The 16,212-nt window shown below is 44.6% G+C and overlaps 1 protein-coding gene and 1 long non-coding RNA gene across 3 annotated transcripts; both read right to left on the reverse strand.

Moving 5' to 3' along the window:
• Positions 1-204: 204 nt before the first annotated feature.
• Positions 205-10,308, reverse strand: HOATZ (HOATZ cilia and flagella associated protein). 2 transcript variants are annotated; one of them, XM_039350587.1, is made up of 7 exons: positions 10,007-10,308; positions 8,661-8,702; positions 7,497-7,561; positions 4,134-4,193; positions 3,259-3,308; positions 3,111-3,128; positions 205-1,158 (listed from the first exon to the last, which is right to left on the reverse strand). In XM_039350587.1, exons 1-7 carry the CDS (start codon positions 10,254-10,256, stop codon positions 1,098-1,100), a joined length of 546 nt encoding a protein of 181 aa, XP_039206521.1. In that variant the 5' UTR covers positions 10,257-10,308; the 3' UTR covers positions 205-1,097. The 2 variants fall into 2 exon arrangements, with proteins under 2 accessions (XP_039206521.1, XP_039206522.1); XM_039350588.1 differs by lacking the exon at positions 8,661-8,702 and having other exon boundaries at positions 10,007-10,306.
• A 2,878-nt stretch (positions 10,309-13,186) lies between these two features.
• Positions 13,187-15,930, reverse strand: LOC120311275. Its single transcript, XR_005557569.1, has 2 exons — positions 15,791-15,930; positions 13,187-14,520 (listed from the first exon to the last, which is right to left on the reverse strand). It is a non-coding gene; the product is annotated as an uncharacterized LOC120311275 (long non-coding RNA).
• Positions 15,931-16,212: the final 282 nt, after the last annotated feature.

A 16,212-nucleotide genomic window follows, 5' to 3' on the forward strand; every position in this document is an offset into this window, starting at 1 on the left:
GTTTTTAACTGATTCACTGCGGCTGTTATGCTAGTAACAGGGTTGTTATGGGCATCCCATTGACTTTGCTTGTCAGAAGGTTGCATCTATTGGCCATCCCAGGATAATGCATCCCCAGCCAGAAACTCCTGGCTTGCGGACCAGGCATTTGGTTAACCGAGAGCTCTGAACTTGGGTTGAACACCCCAGTCAAAACACACCAAATGACAGAAGCAATTCCTTTTATTGACACACCGAGGGCTGAGTGGGGTTTTCAGCCCCTGTCGTGTTCCCTCCCCACAACTCTGAAGTGCCAAAAAACTCTTAAGGCCAATTTTGGAAAGTTGGAAGAGGAGGAGGAAAAAAACAAAACCCCTTTTCTGGCGACCGAAGGCACCATTTCCTGCATGGACAAGGACAAGGGAAGGGATTCAGCCCTGGCAAACTCATCTCAGCCCATTTATGTCAAAAGGCCGGAAGGGAACCGGGAGGCAAAAGCAGAAAACACAGGCAGAAATTCACTGGGCAATCTTGGGCATTTGTAATGAGCCAGTTGTTTTAGCACGCTGTGCAAGCCGAGCTCCGCTTACTCAGAATAAATAGAGAGAAACAGGGCTTATTTGGCAAAACGTGACGTGCTGTGTACTAAGATGAAAACCAGCTTTTCTCAGCCTGGGGGCCTGCCAGGGATTGTAGTTCTTGAATTCCTCTTGCTGGCTGGCTGGGAATCCTGGAAATTCAAGTCCCAAGAAGGGTCAAAAAGAGAAAATGAATAAATAATACAAATGAACACAACTGCTAGAAACGGTGATAGAAACATCACCATTAAAAGCAAAACCGTTCACATCTCAGCTTGCAGGCTGCTGGGTCAAAACTTGTTTAGCGCATTGAATATCCCTTCTTGCACAGGAGTAAGTCCCACGGGCAGTGGGGGCCAGAAAGGTCATCCCAGTCCTGCAGAGAGCTAGCCTGTCAAACATGCAGAGAAGTGGAAGGGGAGGGGGTGGGGCCGGACTACATCAACAATGAGCCACAACTAATGTCAGACACCAAGGACAGGCTGGTTGAAAGCACAAACAGGCCTTTCAATTCTCCGTTGGCGACCCTGATCAAAATCCTCAAGGTAATGCCTTTACACTGCCTTCATCCTCAGACAGTTCTTCCTTCTCCCTTTTGGAACTAAAGAAAAGGAATTAAGAACACACGGAAGTCATTAGGAACGCTTCCCATCTCCTCCTCCCCAACAGCAACATGAAAATCTCCAATCTCAAAGCATCTTGCAGCTTGGAAAACTGGGAGTCCCCGTTGTTCTCTGAGCTTGGTTGTTTTCTTGAAGACGTTTCCTGACCCAACTAGGTAACATCATCAGTGTTAGATGAGAGTAGAGTTTGCTCTTATTTTTATACACTAGTGCAGTGATGGCGAACCTTTTAGAGACCAAGTGCCCCAAAACTGGCCCCGCCTCCTGCCCCGCCCCCGCTCCACCCCATCTGCCTGCAGGGCCACTCACTACCTCCAGGGCCCAATGCAGATCGCCCAGGCAGCCCAGCAGTGCCATGGCCACACCCTCTGCCCGTGCCCTGCAGCATCAACTGTGCACGATGGGGCGGGAGGGCAGAGTCTTGTCTATGCTGCCTGGCTGTCATGTCCTTGGCTGCGTTGCTCCATGTGGGCTACGCTCAGGGGCGAGTCTCCTCCAGGAAGGCTGCTGGTGAGGAGGGGTTGCAGGGGGAGGCAAGGCTGGGGCAACGGCACATGTGCCCACAGAGAGGTTCCACACCACTGCACTAGTGGCTTGCCCGGTCAGTATAGGTGGGAATGTTCTTGGTGGTTCCTTGATTTACTGTTTGATTGTTTGTCTGGGTTGGTAATTTCTTGATTGGGCTATTGTTTGCTGCTTGAGTGCTGGTCTTGGTATGCTCTGCTTATTAGGGGGTTGAATACTCCCTCCAACACTGTCAAGGCAAGCTACTGTATATAAACAGAAAGTAAATCCACTCCCTTCTAGCACTCTTGATGTTACCCAGTTGGGTCATGAAACGTCTGCAAGAAAACAACCAAGCTCAGAGAGCACCAAGGACCCCACACTTTAACCCCAAGCTACAAATATTCTCTTCTATCAGTAGCTTGGAAAAGTTCAAAACCTGCTTTTTTTTTTAAAAAAAAAAGGTCCTGATGGCCTAGATCAGTGTTTCCCAAACTTGACAATTTTAAGGCATGAGGACTTCAACTCCCAGAATTCCACAGCCAGCAACGCTGGCTGTGGAATTTTGGGAGTTGAAGTCCACATGCCTTAAAATTGTCAAGTTTGGGAAACACTGGCCTAGATAGAAGATGAACCGATTAGAGAGTTAGGGGTACAACCCCCCCCCCTCCTTGTTTAGGGAACCATCCCCATCCGAAAGGCAGCCGGTTTTAAGACACAGAAGTACAGCTTTTTTTGCACTTTATCCTGCTAGTTTGACACCAAGAAGGACCAGGGAAAAGGGGTTTCTTATAGAGTGAGATTCTTTCATGTAGTAAGTAGAATTACTTTTTTACTCTGTAAAATACTCTGGCATTTTTTTTTTTAAAAAAAAAAAAATCCGAGGTCTTCACAGGATTTTTCGGTTCAACAGGAATCGATTGGAAAACCCTGCAGGGTGGGTGGAACTCACTGGCTCTTGAGATGTGATCTGTCAGCTGGCAAATCATGCCTAAGCAAGTGATTTCAACAAGACTAACTTACTTATTTGTGGGTCTAACTGACTGAATAGATCAGGGTTGTCACCAGGAACTCAGGGAAATAATTGGAGTCCAGAGAAATGCCCAGGTTTGAATAAGGACCTTAACTACTGTAAAAATGGGTCTTAAATGGCATTTTCCCATGTCATCCTTGAGAAAAATGCTAGCCATTAACAAATTAAAGGCAGAAACTGCTGAGAGGTATAAGGGGCCAAATCAGCTTTTTCAGAGAGGTCATTTTAAAAGTGAAAAGGCAAAGTCTCCTTTGAACCTTTGGAGAATATAGGGAGACCCCAGGTTGATATCTTGGCAAAAAACCTGGACAAATGGGCTCATCTTGAATTCCAGGAATTCTCGTTCTTTCTCTCGTTTGCATGAAATAACTCCAAAGCAGACAGGAGATTTACCTCTCATCTTCCTGGTCCCTAAAATAAGAAAGAGATCAACAGAAGAGGGAAGAAGTTATACCCTTAAAACCATGAAAGCATTTATTTACAATAAGGATCACCAAAAACTAAAACAGGTAGGAGGAGAAACTTGTCTTGTTTATATTACCTTTGTGGTGCTCTGCTTTTTGGCTTATGTGGATAAGATAAGGACTCTTTCTAAGAAAGAAAAAAGGTAGCTGTTGAAAACTTCACCCATTTTAAACTGTTCTTTTGCAGAATGGGAGGGAACACTGCAAAATTTAGGGGTGTTCTTTGGGGTCCTTGACACAAACCCCATTCCCTTCTAGCACTGATGATGTTACCTAGTTGGGTAATGAACCATCTGCCAGAAAACCACTGAGGTCAGAGAGCACCAAGCACCCCACAGTTCAGCCCTGAGCTACTAATATTCCGTCATAGATGTTCCCGTGGATTTGAATTTTGCAATAGGATTAACTGTTGAATACATGATACCATTAACTGGTTAGAAAACAAGAACACGTGAAGGAAAGCATTCAGAAAAATGCTGAAGAATTGTCCTGTGAACTAAAATAAATAAAGAAAAATCAGAAACACAGAGAGAAACCTGATGAAACAGATTCAAACCTGGAAGAATGAGAAATGGGACGAAATGGTCCTTGATAGGTTCAAGTCAATTGAGCTAAATATGTACTAAACATCTTCTTTCCTGTTCCATGTAATCAACGCAGCTTCTCCCCACCAATCATCCCCTTTAAATAACTCTATCCAGTCCTCTGTTTCCGCAAAACTGTCTGAGGAGCAGAACCATCTAAACTCATGCCAGGCTTTGGCATCCTTTCCAGAAGTCTGAATTACAGCAGGGGTATTAAACCAGTCAAATTCAATAGCATCCCTGGCTCATTCCTTGTTTTGCGTTGCATGCTGCAGCTGGCAGTAGGGAAACGAGGAAAGAAAGCTAAGCAAGGGACAATGCTTGGTCCTCAAGAGAGGGAGATTCGGAAATCTAAAAAGCCATCTTACCGATATCCTCTCTTCCCTTTGCTTTTTCAGTAATGCAATGATGTCTTCTCTTTTTTTGGCCTGGGAAGAAAGATGTTTGCAGTGATTAGAAGGAGGGAAGTGGAATGGGTTAATTCCTGAGACTCAGTATTTTCCCAGCCTTGGCTGCCTGAAGATGTGTGGTGGCTGGCTGAGGAATTCTGGGAGTTGAAGTCCACAAGTCTTAAAGTTGCCAAGGTTGAGAACCCCTGCTCTAGAGCCCCAAGAAGAGTGGCTGGCTGGGGAATTCTGGGATTTGAAGTCCACGCATCTTCAGGTGGCCAAGGCTGAGAGGCATAGCTGAGATCTTGTATCCCAGGATAACCAGCGTGTGGGGTTTACCCCATCAGACTCCAAAGGGGATCCATGTCCTTCCTTCGAAGGTGAATAATCTCCTGTAGATTGTGACTTTATCAGACGGTTATAAAGGCTCCAGGATAATGATCTGGATTCATATTAAACTCAATTTAGGAGAGATGACATCTGCACAAGCTGATTAGGCTTTGGGTCCTAGGAAACGGACAGGTTTAAGAATAAGGTGGGGTGACCAGCACAAACGCCCAGGGCTGCAAGCTAGTAATCTTTACTTTTAAACTGATGATGAAACTGACCGTCTTGCACTCATTTCTTTGAGCAGAATTATTTAAGAGAATCACAGCAGAGTTTGGGGAGTAGACCCACTTCTCCTGATAATCCCATTTCTCTGAGCCAGGTCTAATGGACGCCCCTGGACCAAATCCATTAGAGGGTTATTAATCGCCACGAATATGAATACTGGTTTGCTGGCAGCAACTGCAAAGCTCAGCACATTTCAGCTTCTCCCAGGGACTGGCTGCCTCTGGCTCAGTTCCCATGCTTACTCTGCAAAGCTTTTCCTTTTTTAACAAGGGGGGGGGGAGGAGGATCCTTTAAGATTGTATTAATGTAGCTCTTAACTTTTGCAGACTGCTGTAATACAATGTGGATTAGCTGGTGAATCACACTATTTATTCCTATTGATCAGCTTAATGATTTATTTACGCAGTGGTGAGCCAACGGGCCAAAGAAGTTGGGTTCCACACTGGACTTCAGGAGTTAATTAACAAAGAGCAAATGCGTTTCTCCGTGGGGCTCCACAGACCGGGGTTGATTTCCCGTTATGTCTGCAGCATCCTTTATCAAGGATGTGGGTCCAGCAAGTCTAGAACTGACACAAGGGCTGTTTCTGGGAGAGACGCTAACCTTGATTCCTCACATTCCTTGGGGGCCTATTTGGAATCACCACTGAAGGAAAGAGAAACCAGAAACAGAGTCCTCGAGTTACGGATGACAATTGGGACAGAATTTCTGTTGCTAAGCAAGGGGGTGGCAAAGTGAGTTTTACCCCATTTTACAACCTCTCTTGCAATCGTTGTTAAGTGAGACATTTGTTAGGCGAGTCACACCTGCTTTTATGGTGGGGTTTTTTGCCACCGTTGTTAAGCTAATCACACAGTTGTTGTGGATCTGGCTCCCTGGTTGATTTTGCTTTTCAGAAGGTCGCAAAAGGGGATCATGTGATCCCGGGACATTGGATCAATACATGCCAGCAGGCTGGTGCTTTGCAATACAGGTAATCCTCGACTCACATTTAGTTCATTTAGTGACCGTTTAAACTTACAACATCATTATCAAGAGAAAAAGAGAGGAAGTACTAAATGTTGAAATGTTAGTTATTAAATTTAAGACATTTGGAAATTAACAGAAAATAAGAATGTTATACTGTATTATTAATTAGTTGATGTAAGATGGTGAGACATAGAATATATTCAAATAGATAAGACATATATCCTGAACATTAGATTTTGCGATAACTGTGGTTATTTAAAATTTGGAAATTATAAATATTAAATGTTAAATCTAAATATTAATGGGAAACTAAAAATTGGGAAAAACTAATTAGGACATTGATTGTCTATAAAGACTGAATGTTAAAATAACCAGGATATGTATAAGCTAAAAATTATTGATAAATGTAAGAAAGTTATTTTTATTTAATCAATATAATAAGAATTGTATTAGTTTAAATATGAGACAGTAAATACTAAGGGGAAAAGAGAGGAAATATTTAATGTGGTAGTTTGAGACTTGTACTAAAGATACTTGCATGTCATTGAATTATCGATTAACTCAGCCGCCACGTTGCTTTTTAAATACTTAAATGTAAAACTAGAAAATCAATAAAATTTTCTTTAAAAAAAAAAGCTACAACATCATTGACCATTTTTCGCACTTACGACGGTTGCAGCCTCCCCCCCCTGATCACCTGGTTAAAATTCAGACGCTTGGCAACTGACTCACATTTATGACCGTTGTGGGGCCCCGGGATCATGTGATCCCCTTTTGCGACTTCCTGACGAGCAAAATCCAGGGGGAGCCCAGATTTGCTTAACAACCCGGTTGCTAACTGGTCAACTGCAGTGATTCCCTTAAAAACTGTGGCCAGAAAGGTCGTAAAACGGGGCAAAACCCACTTAACAAACAGCAACAGACATTTTGGGCTAAGCTGTGCTCGTAAGCTGAGGACTACCAGCCTATGATCCAGCCATGTCAAAACATTTTCTTCTTGTTCTCGCAGACGGTGCTGCCCCAGCCCCGTGGAAGCGGCGGGAATACTTCCGCCCTTTCTGTTTCTGGTCCAGTTCTTCCTTCCTCTCGGATTTGCAAGGCAGTCCAATCATCTCAGCAACTTTCCAAAGGGGTCATCGGCCGGCTGCTCTGTTCCACAAGGCTGGAGGGAGGGGGCTGATTTTCAGAGCACGGGAATCACCTTGGGCAGCCTTCTCCCCTCCCCCCCCAGGGGAAACACCGACTTGCATGCAACAGCTCTGAATTCTAACCCTCTTCCCCAGAAGCTGAAAGGGATACAGGTAGTCCTCAGCTTACGGCCACAAGGGAGCACACAATTTCCTGTTGCTGAGTGGAACAGCTGTTAAGTGAGTTTTGCCCCATTTTATGACCTTTCTTGCCGTCGTTCTTAAGTGAATCTCTGCAGCTCTTGAGTTAGTAACCTGGTTGTTAAGTGAATCTGGCTTGCCCATTGATTTTGCTCATCAGAAGGTCGCAAAAGGGGATCACATGACCTCCTAAGATGTTGCAATCGTCATAAATATGAGTCAGTTGCCAAAATGTCCGAATTTTGATCACGTTGAGTATGGGGAGGCTGCAACGGTTCTAAGTGTGATAAACAGTCGAAGTCACTTTTTTCAATGCCGCTGTAACTTCAAATGGTCACTAAGCAAGCGGTTTTATGTCGAGGACTATCTATAATACCAACAATAAAGTTTAGAATGGAGCTAGTTCTGAGAAGCAGCAGAATCCACTCACCTTTTCCAGACAATGTTCTTTCCAGACATCCTTCTCAGTTTCCGAGTGTTTGTCTTCCTCTCTTTCTAAAGAATCATTTCCAAAGAAATCATTTTAAATTCAGTCTAAATTAAATCATCTTTCATTATTTTTCAAGTAGAATGTCTCCAACCCTGGATATGGGATTTGTAAGCAGGAGAGTTTACGGCAGCCCAAAATGAGAAGGGTTTTATAAAAAGGCATCAGTTTTTGTGAGTTGTTGCTTAGTCCGAAAAGAGTCTACCAAACTCTTGATTTTCTGCTCTTGGAATTTTCTGGAGTAACAATTATTTTTGCCAGGAAAAACGACAGTAACAAAGATATTTAATAACAGTGGATGCACAAGTTAGCCCAAAGGAAGAACAAGAAGGGCAGCTAAAAGGAAGAACAGGGTTTCTGCTAAAAGTCCTGCAGAAAGTTAAGTTTTCCATTTTTGATCCCCTTGATCTCATCCTCAAATCCTCTTAAAAAAAAAAAAAGCAAAAGAAAAATGTTTTAAGCCAACAAAGTGACCTGCAACCATTAGTTTAAACAACAGACAATTCACAGTTGTGTTTGAAAGTTTCCTGACTGGGTTTACACATCATATAAATCATGGCTTATGTACGGCTGGTTGAATAAAGTGCCCATATTCTGCATTTACATATCAAGCTTAGTCAAAAACAACAAATTGCATTTTGGGTTAGAGCAGGGGTGGTGGGCAACTATGGCCCCTTTAGGATCCGTGGACTTCAACTCCCAGAATTCCCGAGCCTGCTGTGCTGGTTCAGGAATTCTGGGAGTTGAAATCCACAGGTCCTAAAGGGGCCATAGTTGTTCACCCAAATTACAGAAGTATAGGAAAGTCAGCTGCAGAAAGATACCAGAGATGTGTCTTCCTGATCCATGTTCTTGCAATAAAAATAAGTTTATTTGTTTTTTCAAATAATGCCAATTAAAAATGCTGTCCTTTCCATCTGCTGCCTGGGGCAAGATCACCTACCAGGTCAAGCATTGGACTGAATCAATTGATTGGCATTGGGTGTGATTGGCATCACTTGATTGGCATCAGGGCGTGCCTCTTACAAGGAGTTCGAGGTGTTAATGGTTTGGCTTCAGATTCTATTACGATAAATATCCAAACTTTCGGTAAAACCACATACTCACTGTCACTCACTAAGGATGCAATAGACAAATGGCTGGTTTTCCCTTAAAAAAAAAAATTGCAACAGATTGAAATCACCAATTAAGATTCTCCATTGAACATTTGTGGGATTATTTTTCCCACCTTCCAGGATGGGCATTTCACAACATGGATAGACCGATGTGAAAACAGCTTTGCAGATAATTTCAGAAATGATTCCCGCAGGATCCGCATTAACTGACCCGCTCCATAGATAATGTAAAACTGCAGCCTCTCTTCCTAACCCTCCCCCCTTGCCATGCAGGCCAATTCCTAGGGGGAAATTCCGGGCAGGTTTGGGAGTGACCAAGGAAAAGGAACTCCTCCGAAGGAGAAGGGGCAATGCGGTGCAAAGAGAACAGAAGCCAAGCAGAAGAAGCACTGCAACACCAGGCGGAGGAAGATTAGTCAGCCCCCTGTCTGAAATGGCATAGAGCAGGGGTAGGCAACCCTGGGAGTTGAAGTCCATGAGTCATAAAAGAGCCGAGGTTGCCTACCCCTGGCATAGAGTCTCTTGCCTGAGCAGGGGGTTGGACTAGAAGACCTCCAAGGTCCCTTCCAGCTCTGTTATTCTGTTACCTTCCTTCCTTCCTTCCTTCCTTCCTTCCTTCCTTCCTTCCTTCCTTCCTTCCTTCCTTCCTCCCTCCCTCCCTCCCTCCCTCCCTGGAGGCTTTTAAGAGCCTGGACAGCCACTTTCTGGAATGGTATAGAGCAGTGTTTCTCAACCTTGACCATTTTAAGGCATGTGGACTTCAACTCCCAGAATTCCACAGCCAGCAATGCTGGCTGTGGAATTCTGGGAGTTGAAGTCCACATGCCTTAAAATGGCCAAGGTTGAGAAACACTGCCATACAGTCTCTTGCCTGAGCAGGGGGTTGGACTAGAAGACCTCCAAGGTCCCTTCCAGCTCTGTTATTCTGTTACTTTGCTATCCTTCCTTCCTTCCTTCCTTCCTTCCTTCCTTCCTTCCTTCCTTCCTTCCTTCCTTCCTTCCTTCCTTCCTTCCTCCCTCCCGGGAGGCTTTTAAGAGCCTGGACAGCCACTTGTCTGGAATGGCATAGGGTCTCCTGCTTGAGCAGGGGGTTGGACTAGAAGACCTCCGAAGTCCCCTCCAACTCTGTTAAGCCGCCCTGATGCCCAGCGTTGCGGCTATCGCTCCCCTCCCCCAAGCGGGGCATCTCGGCCCTCGCCCCCCCTTCTGCGCCTCCTCCCCGGCTGACCTCAAGCCGAGCCGCGGAAGCCACGCAGCCTTCCCGGGCCGGATCTCCCGCCGCCCGGCGGCTCCCTCCCTCCTTCCCTCCCTCCCTCCCTCCAGGTCCGCCGCGGGTACCGGTCGAGCTCCGCCGCTGGGAGGAGGCGCCGTCGCAGAGCGAGCCGCACCGCGCGCCCAGCCGGGACTCGAGCGGCGGCTGGAGGGTGACCGAGTTCCAGAAGGACTTGGCCAGCGCCACGTCCTGATCGCTGGAGCCCGCGAAGGCCAGCGGGGCGGCGGCGGCGGAGCCGGCGGGCGAGGGCGAGGGCGCGGGCGGCGCGGTGGCCATGGCCGAGGGCGCGGGCGCGGGTGGCCGCTCGGTCTCCATGGCTCCGCGCGCCGCTCCGGCTGGCCGGCCCTGCCGTTGGCTCGGGGGGGGGGGCAGCATTCGGTCGACGCCCGCGGGCGCCGCTTCTGCCGCGCCTGCTTCCCCCGACGGGCGTCCCCTGGGGCGGGGGGGCTGCTGGACCGGAGGCTCCGAGGCGGGGAAACAGAATAAAAGAATCACCGTCAGAGAGGTTTTCAAGAAGAGACTGGACTTATAATCATTTGTCCAGAACGGTCTAAGATTTTCTGTCTGAGCAAGGGGTTGGACTAGAAGACCTCCGAGGACCCAGGACCCTTCCAACTCTGCTATTCTGTTATTCGGTTGCAGCGTTGGAAAGGGACCTCGGAGGTCTTCTAGTCCAACCCCCTGCTCAAGCAGGAGACTCACTACCATTTCAGACAAATGGCTGTCTAGTCTCTTCTGAAAAACCTCCAGGGTTGGAGCACCCACAACTTCTGGAGGCAAGGAGTTCCACCGGCTAATTGTTCTCGTTATCACTAATTTCTCCTTAGTTCCAGGTTGCTTCTCTCCTCGGATAGTTTTCATCCGTGGCTTCTTGTCCTGCCTTCAGTTGCTTTGGAAAATAGGGGGGGCCCTCTTTGGGGCAGCCCCTAATAAAGTGGAATAATAAAGAATAATGAAGAATAAAGTAGAATAAAGTGGAATAATAATAATGATAATGAAAAATCACTAAAAGAAAAATGATGTGTCTGCATAGTTACTGCAATAAAACTGTATAAGCAATCTGTGACTAACCAAATGTGCAGGGCATTTAGAAACATTGTATGAAGCAAAACTCTCTTCATTGTATGCCTGTGAGAAACAAACCGAAGGAAATACAATGTAGGTTTATGTATGGTTCTTCGTTCCTGAGAAATGGAAAGTATGAAACTGTAGTTTGAACCCAGCCTCTTTGTTCAGAATTGCTGGTTGTTAATTGCTTCTGAACCTTGCGCAAAATAAATCTCTCTGCTACACCCTTTGGAATTCGTAAAAGTCTCTTACGTTTTTCTACAAGACTCAAATACTGGAAGATGCTATCATGTCTCCCCTAGTCCTTTTCATTAGACTGCCCAATCCCTCAAGCTTCGTATGTTTTAGCCTCCAGTCCCCTGATCATCTTCGTTGCTCTTCTCTGCATTCTTTCTAGAGTCTCAATAGCTTTTTTATATTGTGGGCTTTTGCCTGGTGCGGTTTGTCCACGATTCCTTATACCCCACGGCCAAGATTGGCAGCCTTCTCCCACCCGTCAACTAAGCAGCCTAGGTGAGTCTTTTGCAGGCTTGGCAACTAAGCCTGCTGGACTTCAACTCCCAGAATTCCCCAGCCAGCATGGAAGCTGCCAAGGTGGAGAAACACTGCCAGCTGGGGAATTCTGGGAATTGAAGTCCACCCATGTTCAAATTGCTAGAGTTGAGAAATATCACTCTAGTTTATTGCCTCCATAACAATAGAGAGTGAGTAGCCCAGGCTTTATTATTATTTTTTCCTAAGTACTTTGGAGGGAGTTTAAGGCTTAGCACCTTGCAGGTTATTCACCCCCTCTTCCCCCCCCCCATCCTGCAGAAGCCATTGAAGTCTTTATGAAATGCTAGAGTCCTGCAGAAGCCATTTGGAAAATCAAGATCCAGATATCTGCTTAATGAAAGTTGGTGTACTTATGCTTCTTATAACAGTGTCTGTGCCATTGCTGAATGATCATGTCCTCTTGTATTTCCAGGGTGTGCTTTTGGTCATGTCCTGGACTGAGAAGCACTTGACGTAAAACTCCAGTAATCCAGCATAATGTGATAAGGGCTATTTGTTCCTTGAGAACAAAAGGCTGCTGTGTGCAGGTCTAAGGCAGAATTCCAGACCCCCCCCCCATTCAAGCAGGAGCAATGACAAGAGAACGTCCCATTGGGGACTTGGGACTGTAAATAGTCCTCAACTGACAACTGTAATCAAGAATTATGGTCGTCAATTCTGCCAGTCATTATGTAGGTCATCACACGATCCTGCCCGATTTTACAATTTTTTTTTGGCAGCGGTTGTTAAGTGAACGCAGCAGCGAGCCAGAAACTATCGGGTTTTTTTGTTTTTTGGGGGGGCAGAAACCATCTGGTTTTGAGAAAACATGTCATAAATTGCAATCACGTGACTTTGGGATGCTCCAAGTGGCCATAAATTGCTGATCACCCAAAATGCAATCATGTGACTGTGGGTTGGGGGAGGGGGGTGGCCATCAGAACCTTGAATACAGGTTGCAGGTTCCTTTTTTGGGGGGGTCCATCCTACCTTCAGATAGTTGCTAAGTGAGCAATCATAAATTGCGGACTCTCTGTACAACGTTGTTTTACCTGTCCTTACTTTACCTGGGAAACAGTATGACAATAGTTTCTTAGAAAGGAGGTCAGCAAAGATTTTTTAATGTTGGCGTTTATTGGAGAGATATCTCTTTTTTTTCTTTTTTTCTTTTTTATTATTATTTTAGACCAACAAAACAAAACAAAACACAGCAACATTACACACATACAAACGTAATATATCCTTTTTTGTTAACAGCAGTTTGTAATAGTACTCTTCTATTCTTTACATTTCCCCCCTCTTTCTTCTTCGAAATATTTGTCTTTATTGCCCCATTATTTACATTTTCCTTCTTTCATACTCTACTACTTACTAGGAATTCAACATTATTCATTGTAGTAACACTCATATTTTTTATAAGACCCGACCGGAATTCCATCTAAGCATGGTGATCATACAAATATTCTCATATTATTTAGTGCATATACTGTTTTTACTCTAATACTATTTCCAACATTAAAATTCACCTATTGGAGAGATATCTCAAAGGAACAATAGATGTTGAAGAGAAGACTTCTTAAGGTACATACCAAAACTTTTTAACAAGACCCTTTTCCAAAATATTATTTTTTTACTCTTTGTTCTTTCCATACACACAAGTCTTAATTCTTTCTGCTTTGCTGGCTAAAAGGGAAGGGAAGCAGAATTAGTCATTTTGTTCATTAGTCTCCTTCTGTCTTTTGGATTCATATCAAGCTCCCCTAGGAACTGACCGTCAGTCAAATATTATGAGCTGTCAGCACTCTTGTTAAGCCACAACACTGCCCGTAAATGACCCACATTGATCAACCAGAAATTTAATTACCATCCATCTGGACAGGGAACTGCAGTCTAAATGAATAGAAAGTTAATAAATCAGAACAGGGCTTCCTATTAAGTGAAATGACTGTTAATGAGGACTGAGATACAACTTACTCTCAAGAATTCATCCCTCAAATCTTTCCTCCAGCTTTCCCTAACCTGGGGCCCTCCTGTAGCTATGTTGGTTAGGTAATGTTGAGAAGAGCAGCTTCAACAGCTCTGGAGAACATCAAGATGGGATCAGCAGATTTACATTTTACAATGTTTCTCAACTTTAGAGACTTTAATTCCCAGAATTCTAGGAGTTGACATCCACCCATCTTAAAGTCACCATGGTTGAGGAACACCACTTCATAGTAGTGACCATCCTGAGCACAAATGGTATCTCCTACGCAGGGTATCTTCTGCTCTTCAACCTGTAGAAGTCGCTTAGTCCATTCAGCCGATTGCGGAACTGAAGGGAGAGGCCGCCTTTTCACTTGGCTGTGTTGTTAGCGACTGTTGGTTTGGTCAATCAGCTAACTACACTGCCTGGTGACCAGGCTGATGTTCAGGCTTGGGTCCAATGGCCTAATTCCTCCTCTTCTTCCTTTGTCTTTAGAGACCATCCAGGTTCCACCAGTGGTTTCCAAAGAGATTAAATCTGGATTCTCTTAAGATCCCCAGTTTGTTCTACCAGGATGAAATGCAAATTGTAATCCAATGAGTAGAAGACCAGAGACCGAGCAAAGATCACTGGTTTAAGAACTTCACCATCTGGTACCATTAGCAGCACCATCACCCAATTCACCAGGGCAGAAGACCCACCCCTGGGCTTTTTGTTGGCATGGGATGTTTTTCATTTCTGGTAGGACCATGAAGGCTACAGCTGCTCTTCATACCAGCCTTGCTTTATAGCTCTTGAATATCATGAATGTCAACCAGAACATCCCGTTAATCCTGCCAGAAATCTGCCACAAGAGAACCCTGAAATTTGCTCATTGTCCTCACTGTGTAGTCATCACAAAGCTATGCAGAAGTTGGGAGTGTCTTCACTATTTCTTTGTGCCAGCATTTCCTCATGACTGGTTGTCTTCCTTGCTGTTGAGTTGGTAACCTCTAACATGGAACAGAGGATCTGAATAATAAAATAATAATTTGAATAGGAGATCTGAACAATGGCAACTCCTTAGGTTTCCAGCTGGGAACTGGCTTCTGGGAAGCAACCTGGAGAATTCTGCACATTGTTTTGATGACAGTGAAGCTAGTGATTGCTAGAGGAATACACAATCAACTAATTACACTGCCTACAAACCAAACGTGATTATCTGCAGGATCCAACCTGAAAAATACACACAAGCACACACCGAGGGATCAACAGTTGTTCCTTTGCAATTCATGATAGTAAAAATATCAAGTCCAAATTTCTTGGATCATGATCTAAGAAACAGCAGCCTGTAACAAGAACCTGGCCTGCTGAGTTCCTTCATTTTTTCTATTTTGAAGTTTCTAGACATTAAGATTGCCGGAAATAGACTTGGAAAGTCTGCAGGGCTTATCTTGTGAGTCTAAGTGGGAGATGGCTGAATACCCCAACTCTTTACTCAGTTCTGTAACAGTCATTATAAATATGTATGTTTAATCTGGAATATCCACTAATCAAGCATGCTAGTTTTACTGTGCATGATACATAAAACCTCTCTCTAAGATTCTGCTGTACCTGGGATCCCTGGAATCAAAGACCAATCTAACCCCAATCTGGTGCTATGCTTGAATTAATTTGCTTATATTTTGCCCTCTATAAATGAACAGTGCCAGGGACTAAGTATAGACTTAAGAAAGAGGGAAGCAACTTCACCTGTAAAAATTACAGTGTTTTTCTACAGAAAGTTAAACAATTTATTGCACCTCAGATCTGCAGTAAGCAAGTCCTCCCTTCAAGCTGGCAGGGTTAGTTAATTTTCTGCAGTTGCTCTATCACTCAGCCATTTTCGCCCTGCTAAGCTTCACCCTGAATTTAAACTCAGCTTATCTTCCAAGCAGACCTGGGAAGGGCTTTTTGTTGGCATGGGATCTGTTTTTCATTTCTGTAGGACCTTGAAGGCCACAACTGCTCTTCATACCACCTTGTGCCTTTCAACACTGGGAATGTGGGATTCCAAGACCTTCACCATCTCCCCTCTCCCAAGCTTGGTCTCCTGTGCCAGGCCACCTTCACTGAACCCTTTAGTCAAATGCTTCTGAAGCAACAGAAAACAGCACTAGCGTTTAGAACAGAGCTCAAAAAAAAAAATATTGTGTGTTCCTCATAGACTTCTGGTTTACAGATTGAGGTGATTCCTTCAACACAAGCTTCTGGAACAAGACCATAAAAAAGGAAGTTTAGAATATGTCCATGAGAAGCTTACCTTGATATAATTCTGGTGGTATCAGCCACCTGGGTAATTCAATGTGAAAGGCTGGCACGGTTTCAAACCTTGAGCTGGGAAGGAGTAAAAGAAAAATCAATGGCGCTCTTCAATTTTCTTCTCAAAGGGATAATCTTTGCATCATCTTGGCTTCTGAAAGCAGAAGAGACATCCCAGGACTTCTAAGAGGGACTTCTAGGATGGATCTCTAAACCAGCATTCTTGACCAACTTCAGCTATGAATTCTAAACCTGGTAAGAGAAAGAACTCAAAATTACAGGCAGATCCAACCCGTCTCAACTGCTGCCTGTCTGGTCTTGAGGTTGGCCCCAAAGATCCAATCCTAGGATTTGTATGCAACTCTGTAACCATGGATGGTCAGGTGTGGCTTACAAATCAAGCCCAGCTCAGCCCTCTGAAAG

The sequence above is a fragment of the Crotalus tigris genome, unplaced genomic scaffold, assembly GCF_016545835.1.
Source record: "Crotalus tigris isolate CLP2741 ecotype Arizona unplaced genomic scaffold, ASM1654583v1 scf7180000018340.3345759, whole genome shotgun sequence".
Lineage (NCBI taxonomy): Eukaryota > Metazoa > Chordata > Lepidosauria > Squamata > Viperidae > Crotalus > Crotalus tigris.

Bases quoted from the DNA above. Each gene is read 5' to 3' on its own strand.
- HOATZ (XM_039350587.1), bottom strand. From the start codon at position 10,256: ATGGAGACCGAGCGGCCACCCGCGCCCGCGCCCTCGGCCATGGCCACC. The intron at 8,703-10,006 runs GTACCCGCGGCG...TTTTTTTTTAAG, and splicing joins CCAGCGGCGGAGCTCGACCG to GGAAAACCAGCCATTTGTCT. The intron at 7,562-8,660 runs GTGAGTATGTGG...ATGATTCTTTAG, and splicing joins TGCATCCTTAGTGAGTGACA to AAAGAGAGGAAGACAAACAC.